Source organism: Mirounga leonina, unplaced genomic scaffold (assembly GCF_011800145.1).
Source record: "Mirounga leonina isolate KUSES-001 unplaced genomic scaffold, KU_Mleo_1.0 Mir_165, whole genome shotgun sequence".
NCBI lineage: Eukaryota > Metazoa > Chordata > Mammalia > Carnivora > Phocidae > Mirounga > Mirounga leonina.
Genome location: NW_023270415.1, coordinates 33,874,616 through 33,884,509, shown reverse-complemented (window position 1 = coordinate 33,884,509; position 9,894 = coordinate 33,874,616). Strand labels below are relative to the sequence as shown.

Sequence of the window (9,894 nt, the reverse complement as noted above, 5' to 3'; positions counted from 1 at the left end):
TAATGTATCAATTTTATTGGGATTTCACCTATGTACACTAATGTATCCTGTACCATAATGCCATATCAATTTTCTAGGTCCTCCAGGAAACATCATACCAAAAAAAAATGTTTTTAACTGGAACACACATTTACTGAGTACCTATTGTGTGCAAGGCACCATGCTAGATAGATGAGTAAGACATAGCTATTGCCCACAGGGAGTCTTGAGCTGAGTGGAAAGAGAACCAACTGGCAGTTACAATGCAGTGTGGGAAGTTCTGTGATAGGACAAGCCTGGAGTGCCACAAGAAGAGTTGTGGGGCCAGTCGGGTGAGATTCCCAGAGCTGAGATCCTGTCTGAGTACAAAAAGACCAGGAGCTAAGGTGAGAATGCCCTTGCCTTTCCTTATCAGATTATTTCTCCCCTACCATGGCCAACAGGACTTCTTCCCCCAAAATTTCATATCCTCCTGCCCCCTTTTTACTTTATTTATTTTTTAAAAGACTTTATTTATTTGACAGGGAGAGAGAGCACGAAAGCAGGCAGAGTGGCAGGCAGAGGGAGAGGAAGAAGCAGCCCCCCTGCTGAGCAGGGAGCCCGATGCAGGATCCTGGGATCAGGACCTGAGCCAAAGGCAGATGCTTAATCGACTGAGCCACCCAGGCTCCCCTGCCACCTTTTTAAAGGTTTATTAAAATTCCTATGGGTGATGCACCAGAGGTTAACCACACAGAATGCAACTTCCCAGACAAAGAAGGCCTGCAAGGACCATGAGGAAGGTTTCATGCCTGTGGTTTCTTGATTGGTGGGATTCAGAGTTAATTTTGGTCAAGAATGGCTTCTTTACAAAATGGAAACTGTCTTCTTCAAATCAAAGTGGTTTGCTACAGAAAGTATCTTTGTGTTTTTTATAGTTTACCAAAGAAAAAGAAAAGCCAACAATTTAGTAGTGGTTTCTACTTTTTCACTGATTTAATACCCAGAATCACCATGAAACATTTTAATTTATCTTGAGAAAAAAGAATGAGAATCATGACCCATATTTATGTAGTTTCTGTCTCAGAGGGTACAAAATACTTTACAGACATTTCCAATTAACCCTGGTAATTTCACTGTGATCTAGATAGGATAGAGGCCTTCACATGGGGGAGAGGGCACACATTACCAATCACAGACACAGTGTCAAATCTGGAAACACAAACAAACTGATTTCCCTGGGTTAACCCAAAGTAGAGGGAAAATGAGAGGAAGAGGGAAAGAGACAGGGAGAAAAAGGAAGAGAGAAAGAGGGAGAGGAAGGAAAAAGGGAGAGGGAGAGAGGAAACCTAGATCATCATCAAGCAAATTAGACTAGGAATTTTTTATGACTAAGGCTGCCCACATTTATAAATAAAAATGTTTTGGGGCGTCTGGGTGGTTCAATCAGTTAAGTGTCTGACTCTTGGTTTCGGGTGAGGTCATGATCTCAGGGTCATGAGATCAAGCTCCATGCTCAGCAGGGAGTCTGCTTGAGATTCTATCCTTCTCCCTCTGCCCTTCTCTTCATTCATGTGTTCTTTTTCTTTCTCCCTCTCTCTAAAATAAATAAATCTAAAAAAAAAAAAAAAACTTAAAGTTTTAGGTGAAGTGCATTTAATCACTTCTTATTCTAAAACTAGGAGTGAGTAGCCTCAAGTTTTTATGTTTGAGATATAAACTGTACCAAACTATGATTATGGGTGGTATAAACTTTATACTCAGAAGCCTTGGACTATTTACAATGTACCCACCAATCATATCTATTAATACAGATTCATAAAACTGAGGGCTTGAAGAAAAGACAACTGAATATAGTATATAAAAAGCAATGTCCCCCCTTCCCCAAAAAGTTAAAAATACCATGTATTAATCTTTCTTTGTGCATTTTTCCTCAATGCTCTGATGAAAATACATCTTTTATGAATTTGACAAATATGAGAAGTTTTGTGGGCTTATAATTTTTGCTAACAATATAGTGTCACATAAATACAGTATATTATTACTAACCTAAATCTGAGCTTAATGAACAAGTGAAAACCTTCTTCCAATTTAGAATTTTTATAATTTAACTATATTTTTCATTAATAGAGCAAATATAGCAACATCCTAATATTAGACTAAAAATAAAAATAATTTGTCAGAAGCCTTAAGAGGTATTCCAAAATTCAGGCGCCTGGGTGGCTCAGTTGGTTAAGCATCTGCCTTCAGCTCAGGTCATGATCCCAGGATCCTGGGATCGAGTCCCGCATGGGGCTCCTTGCTTAGCGGGGAGCCTGCTTCTCCCACTGCCTGCTTCTCCCCCTGCTCCCCCTTGTGCTCTCTCTCTTTCTCTCTTCTGTCAAATAAATAAATAAAATCTTTAAAAAAAAGTATTCCAAAATTCAATTCTCTCTAATCTTCTCTCTCAACTTAACTTTAAACTGGATATCATCCATTCCTTGGGTAGTAGATATGCTTGAAGAAGGATTAAATGTTCATCTTAAGGAAATTCTCTTTTTCTACTTCATTTAGTTATCAAATTAACAAATAAACTAAAGTTTTATTTGGTTGGTCCGTGACATTCACAGTGTGAGAGACATTATCTCATGAAATAGTCAAATAAAACTTTTATTACAAGTTCTAGCAAAGTATTGATAAGGAACACACAATGCATAGGTATTTTAAATATGAAAGATAAGAAATCACAGTCCAATCATCCAAGACCCTCATCCCCCACCAAAAAAAAGAACGAACCTGATTTGTCCTCTGTGTCATCAAAGTCAACGCTGAAGGAATGGCCACTATTACTGATGATTTTGGCTGAGTTTGCATCATACTTGATACTAAGAGGTCGCAGGGAAGAGTCATATTTCACTTCTTTGGTTTTAATCTCAATCGGAGATTGCTGATCCCCGTCAGCAATAGGGAAAAATTTATTCCAATGAATAGGACCTTAAATATATAGGACCAAAAGAAAAGGACTAAATAAGTTATTTCCTTTACCAAACAAATGCACTGTGCTTGAGTTGAAGGAAAAACAAGTGAGATCTTCATCTTCAGGACTTTTACATCTAATTTTTTTTACAAGACTAGTTGTTTTTATTATGGGTATGAAAACCTCCTGTTTGCCTTAATTCATTTGCAGCATTCAACTAACCCTTATGGACAAAAAGCATGTAAGTTTTATTTTTTTTTAAAGATTTTATTTATTTATTTGACAGAGAGAGACAACAGCGAGAGAGGGAACACAAGCAGGGGGAGTGGGAGAGGGAGAAGCAGGCTTCCTGCGAAGCAGGGAGTCCAATGTGGGGCTCGATCCCAGGACCCTGGGACCATGACCTGCACTGAAGGCAGACGCTTAACCGATTGAGCCACCCAGGGGCCCCCAAAAGCATGTAAGTTTTAAAAAGTACTTTCTAGGGGTGCCTGGGTGGCTCAGTTGGTTAAGCGTCTGACTCCTGGTTTTGGCTCAGGTCATGATCTCATTGGTCATGATCTCATGGCTCATGAGATTGAGCCCCATGTCTGCCGGGCTCCCTGCTCAGCGGGGAGTCTGCTTGAGATTCTCTCCCTCTGCTGCTCCCCCACCCCCACGCACATGTGCTCTCTTTTGATCTCTCTCTCTCTAAAATAAATACATCTTTAGAGGGAAAAAAAGTACTTTCCAAAGGTACCTTTCTACCAAGCTACAAACAACAGCACTATTCATCACTGAAAACAATGAGATTTAGTCTCAGCTCCAAGAATGATCTGTGATAGCTCCAGCAGTCAACAAGTTCATGGGATGAAAGAATTAATGGAACTGAGAAAGCTGTGTAGCAAAAAAAGGGTGCAGTTCTTAAAAATGCTATCCCTATTTCTTTCTTCTATCACTCACTGGTGTCTTCAGGTGTCACCCAGGCCTCATCAGTTACCTCTGATGTGCAACAGGCATACTAAGGAAATACCTAAATTCTCCATACAGCATAATCCAAATAAAATGGCTGCACCATGTCAGGAAATGTAATATTGTTGATTATCTTCAGGGGAGTCAGGTAACAATTTCTTTCTTTCTTTCTACATTTCAGAAGGTCCTTCTGTGGTTATTTTGCCAGTGTCACACTTGAATTCCAACACAAGAGACAATTGTCATCCTGATCCTCTATTCAAAAAGTCAGAATTGCATCTAGTTCCCAAGTAGGACACATGTTTGGTAAATTGACATGAACCAATAAGCGGGCAATTCCCTTGTCTAGACTTTTCATTTCTCTGGGAGACTTGATTCAAGTTCTGCCTCCCAAAACCAAGAGCAAGACTGTAGCTTCAAGGAACCTCTAACCTATAGTGACTACTCAATTATGTCTACTATGCCTGCAATTTCCACAGCTACCACCAGGGCGGTAGAGCACAGGGCTACTGACTAAGCTTTTCCCTCTTTCACTAATCGGATTTCTCTAACATTCAAGCACTTATTAAAATGACACAGCATGACAATTAAACATTTGTTACTGACAACAACAAATACTTTTAAGGATAAGATTTAGAATGACATTTCAAAAATGCAAATACATTGCAATTACCAACAGCTTCAATCTCTAAATTTAATGCTCCTTATTAGTCTCCAATTTTGCAAAGGAGAAAGCTTAAGCTCTTTCCTTCACATATGCTTCAGGTACAAAAAGTCAGAGCATGAATATATAACAACCATACACACAACTTAAAAGCTCTTCTCTTGCGAATCTGACACTTTGGACTTCAAAGCAACTTGAACATCAAAAGTCCTTGCTTACAACTTATTACAAAAAAGGCATTACATTTCCTGATTTATTAAGAACTCCAGTTTACCTTTCTAGTACTCTTTCTCTGCACAATCTAGTCCTTGCTTTAAGTGAGAAAAGTTTCCTATCTCACTGTCACCAAGCATGACTTAACCTGATGAGAATTAGAGTTTGAATATGTGATGCATATATCACAAAATGGTGTTGACATTTTTCTTTCTCTTCCTAATTCCTTTCCTCTCCTATTTCCAGTCCTTTATAACAAGAATAATTTTTAAAAGTAGAGGCAACCCAAAATAAAATAAAAATAATCCCACTTTGCATAAATTATTCAATACCATTTATTAACCACCATAGTGGGTTCATTTCCCTGCCTCTTAAAGAGGCCCCTTTTAAAAAATTTTTCCAAAACATCCAACTTTAAACCCATTTAAACCTAGTTCTTAAGTAGAGATATCTAGTGAATCTTCCACTGATTCAAGGACTGTTGAGTATCTATAGAGACATGTAGTTTTCAGTAAGTGTCACATTCCCTAAACTGAACCAATGAAACTATCACAGGTTAGTGCAAGAACTTACATGTTTTTGGTGAAGGTGGTCCCCCAGTCCAATGCCTCAACTCTTGGTGTTCCATTTTGTCATTGCTACTATAGCCAGTTTAAGTTTCCTTTTATCTGCTCACTCACTGCTTCTGTCAGTCTCAACAGAAAACAAGCAACCAAACTTGCCCAGTCAGGATTCAACATATTTCCAGTAGGATTTTGGCACAGTTGATCTACTTACAGGCACGGTCCTCAGAAAGCTATCTAAAAGCAGGAAATGGCCCTATAAATTCTTAGCAGAAATACAGAATCTCTCTTTGGTAGTGACTTTTCAGGGATAGATTTTTTAAATTTCTGAAGATGAGCTCCATTGGAGTCACTATTTTCTAACATATAAACGTAGTAAAGAGTAATCAGTACTCATTGACTGAAAATACCCTTCTTCTTCCTAACTATAATGAGGGCACTGTTGCTACCCAGGAACTTAAATAACAAAAATTAAAATTATTCCAGCAGAGAGGAAAATTAAAAGAAATTTGTTTTGTGTTTTTTTCCCAAACATAAATTGGAAAGTAGCAAAAGTGTGAGATTATAATTATAGTTTCAGTCAGAAAGAAATTCACCTAAATTATACCTTTTATTATTAAAGTTCTAAATTTTACCTGCTGCCATTTTTAAACTGGCTAGTTAATCATAACTTCAAAAAGGCTACAATTAGAAAAGAAGATTTTCTGTTTCTTTGTGAAAATAAACTTTCTATAAAATTTGACTGTAGGGTACTGTTCAATAATATATATGTTAATCCAAGGAAAGTATTATTATTATTGTTATTATTCACAGATCTAATTTTGACAGTGAGTCATTGTCAGGCTTTCTTGGTTTTATCTTGCAGTTATTTCAAATAATGGTTATTTTGATGATTTAGTATATAGAAGAAGTATACATCTTATTATTACTGACACTCCCATCAATAAATACATGTTCACCAACGTGCTAAAATTTGAATAATCCTCTGTCTCTGCAAGGATAAGTGTGGGAAAGGGAGAAAGAGTGAAGAAGTAGCCCGAAGTATAACTTCATTTTTTTTTTAGAAAGAACTTAAATCTTCCTAAAGCTAACAGTACCAAACTGCCTTGGCAATATTTTATAGTAACAGCTATTAAGAAAATTGCAGTATTTTGGTTGCCAAGAAGGCAACTTAAATCATCAGGGTTGCAATTCAATTATTAAAATTTCTTAAGTATAGCTTCAAATGTTTTCCATGACTTGTTTTCCTCCAAGTAAATAGTGAACTTGTCAATTCATTAAAGTATGTCATCAGACTTCTAATCTCCGTGCCTTTAACTGATAAGTAGTTGTTACTGGGGAAAGTCCTCGGCTTTTCAAAGGAAAGTGAATGGACATGTAACGAAGATTTCGGGGTCTGGGAGTCTTCACGGGGCTAAGGCACACCAACTTTCACCCCCACGATCAACACCCTCCAAATAACGCTTTTCCCCGTCTACACAAGACTAAGCCTTCCCCCCACTTCCTGCATTCAGCTCTGGGGAAAGCTGCCCAATTTAAAGAGGAACCAAAAAGTTTCTCGCAAGTGCGTGATCAGCAGTGTGTGGGTCTGTCCCCTACAACCGCCCCCTGAGCAAAGCCCTCCCTCGGATCTGCAGAAAGCGCTCACCGTTGTGTTCGCCGTAACCCCAGCTGAGGCGCGACATGGTCCCTCGGGTGGGAGGCAGAGGAAGGTGTGGCAGGGCAGCGAGAAAAGCGAGCGAGCGGGGCAGGCGCGCGAGCTGGCGAAGGGTCCGCCCGCAGCCACCTGGCAGAAAGGGAGCGCTGAAACCCCGGGGCCAGGGCGCTAACGACCTCGTCCGCCAGGGGGCAGCGGCGTGCAGGAAGGCGCCCGCACGCGTGAGGGCGACCCGGGGCGGTGGAGCTGAGCTGGGTCCAGGGGCGCGAGTTTGAACTCCAGAGGAGCAGAGCGGGCGTGATAGAGAGGCAGAGGGGGAAGGGCGGAAGGAGGGAAAGAAAGAGAGAAGGGTTTCCAGAGCGGATTTTCTGCCTTCTGAGAAGTAGTCACCCCGGAAAGTCTTGCTCTGAGGCCTATCCTGGGAATAAATGAATCACCTGGGCCTGAAGCTGTCAGGCTGGAAGGTGGGGCTGCTGGTGGCGATGAAGTCGTTGATGGTAGTGGTGGTGGTGATTCCACGTACAAAACAAGAATGACAATGGCAAAGGCCACAAAAATAATGTAGCTGCTATTCATTAAAGGCTTCCCCTGGGCCAGTGTCTGAACCAAGACGTTTACCCACATTTTGCCATTAGATCCTCAACATTCCTTTGAGATTGCCCCAGAGGCTTAAGAGAAGCTAAGTAACCTGCCCCAGGTCTCCCAGCTAATAGGGGCTGAGAGTTCCTACTAAAAAGGGACAGATGTCCCTTCCCTTCCCCAGCCTGGCGACCCCGCCCATTCATCCTGTCCCCTTCCTGACTCTCACCTCTACAGGCTGTGGCTTGAGGAGTGAGGGAACCAACCTGATTATTGATTCTTGGTCCAGAAGTTCTGCTGCCCTTTTGTCCCTGCAGAGAGGAAGACGTTCAGTCCATCTTGTCTTGGATGCATGGTAGGCTTGCTGTCCTCGGGCTGAAAGCTGAGCTGAACTGACTGCAGAGCTTTGAATTTCTGTCCTGGAGTAGTGGGTGTTCTGGGCTCAGAGTGAAAAATAAAGAGAACTCTGAGACCTGCCAGGATTATAATTACTGTTCCAGATGCGGGAGGGTGTGAGTTGGGTCAATTTGAAATTTCAAATTGAACTGTGCAGTGTTATTTATGGGCAAACTAATGCAAAGAGCTTCTTAATGGTCATGAGCCTTCCATAAAAGATGTAAGGGTGGCTCTTCAACTATCATCTTCCACTTTCTCTTGCCATCCACACAGCAGCTGTATAATGTGGTAATTGTAAGTCCCAGGAGGGTACCTCTTTTGGTAACCACCGTATTGTTGAGGGACCACTAAATAAAGATCAATTTGAATGATTCTTCTGACCTAAATACCCCATAGTGCAGCCTGCACCTCCTTCTGCTTTTGTAATTTTTAATGAGGTTAGAATGCAATGGAAAAAAAAATTTATACAGCCTGGGCGCCTGGGTGGCTCAGTTGGTTAAGCGACTGCCTTCGGCTCAGGTCATGATCCTGGAGTCCCGGGATCGAGTTCCACATGGGACTCCCTGCTCGGCAGGGAGTCTGCTTCTCCCTCTGACCCTCCTCCCTCTCATGCTCTCTGTCTCTCATTCTCTCTCTCTCAAATAAATAAATAAAATCTTTAAAAAAAAAACTTAAAAAAAAATTTGTATACAGCCATAAGTACAATAAACTTTATGCTCCTCTTACACCTAAGGGAAAGCACAAGCTTTCTCTTCCATATTCTCTGGCACAATTGGATTCATTTATGCTGGCGTAATAGTGGCCAAACTTATTTTTTAGATTTTATTTATTTATTTGACAGAGAGAGACACAGCGAGAGAGAGAACACAAGCGGGGGAGTGGGAGAGGAAGAAGCAGGCTTCCCGCCAAGTAGGGAGCTCCACACGGGGCTTGATCCCAGGCCCCGGGGACCATGACCGGAGCCGAAGGCAGATGCCCAAAGACTGAGCCACCCAGGCGCCCCAGTGGTCAAACTTTTAATAAAAGTTTTATCTATATTCACTTTCACTACAAAGGACAAAATACATATATGTATATATTTATATGCGAACACATATTGAAGTACTCTTCTCCAAAATATACAAAAAATTCTTGAAACTCAACAATAAGAAAACAACCTGATGAAAAAATGTCCTGAAGACCTTAACAGACATCTTACCAAAGAAAATATACAGATTGTAAATAAGCACAAGAAAGATGCTCCACATCATATGTCATCAGGAAAATACAAATTAAGACAATAGGGAGATACCACTACATACCTATGAGAATGGTGAAAATCCAGAACACTGACAACACCAAATGTTGGCAAGGTTGTGGAACAACAAGAACTTTCATTCATTCATGATGGGAATGCAAAATGGTGCAGCCACTTTAGAAGACAGTTTGGCAATTTCTTACAAAACTAAACATACCCCTACCATATGATCCAGCTATCACAGTACTCAGTATTTATCCAAATGAGTTGAAAAGTTACATCCACATAAAAATCTACACATGGATGCTTATAGCAGCTTTATTTATAATTGCCAAAACTTGAAAGCAACCAAAATGTCCTTTGGTAGGTGAATGGATAAACTATGGTACATTCAGACAACTGAATATTATTTAGTACTAATAAGAAATGAGCTATCAAGCCATGAAAAGACATAGAAGAAACTTAAATGTCATACTGGTAAGTGAAAGAAGCCAATCTGACTATGATCCCAAGTATATGACATACTGAAAATGGCAAAACTATGGAGACAGTACAAAGATCAGCGGTTGCCAAGAAGAGGGGGGAGGGGGTGCTGAGTAGACATAACACAGAGGATTTTTAGGGCAATAAAAATACTCTGTATAGCAATCTATACCTTCAATGCCATCCCAATCAAAATTCCAATGACATATTTCAAAGTGCTGGAACAAACAATCCCAA

At 40.4% G+C, this 9,894-nt stretch overlaps 1 protein-coding gene across 1 annotated transcript in view; it reads right to left on the bottom strand.

Moving 5' to 3' along the window:
* CA13 (carbonic anhydrase 13) overlaps nucleotides 1-7,692 on the bottom strand; it is a 35,406-nt gene extending 27,714 nt beyond the window's left edge. The window contains exons 1-2 of the mRNA XM_035011462.1: nucleotides 6,954-7,692; nucleotides 2,734-2,931 (exon numbers count right to left, since the gene is read on the bottom strand). Of these exons, the coding sequence (XP_034867353.1) occupies nucleotides 2,734-2,931; nucleotides 6,954-6,990 (235 nt within the window). The 5' untranslated portion in view covers nucleotides 6,991-7,692. The remainder of the gene's footprint in view (nucleotides 1-2,733; nucleotides 2,932-6,953) is intronic.
* Between the last annotated feature and the right edge of the window lie 2,202 nt (nucleotides 7,693-9,894).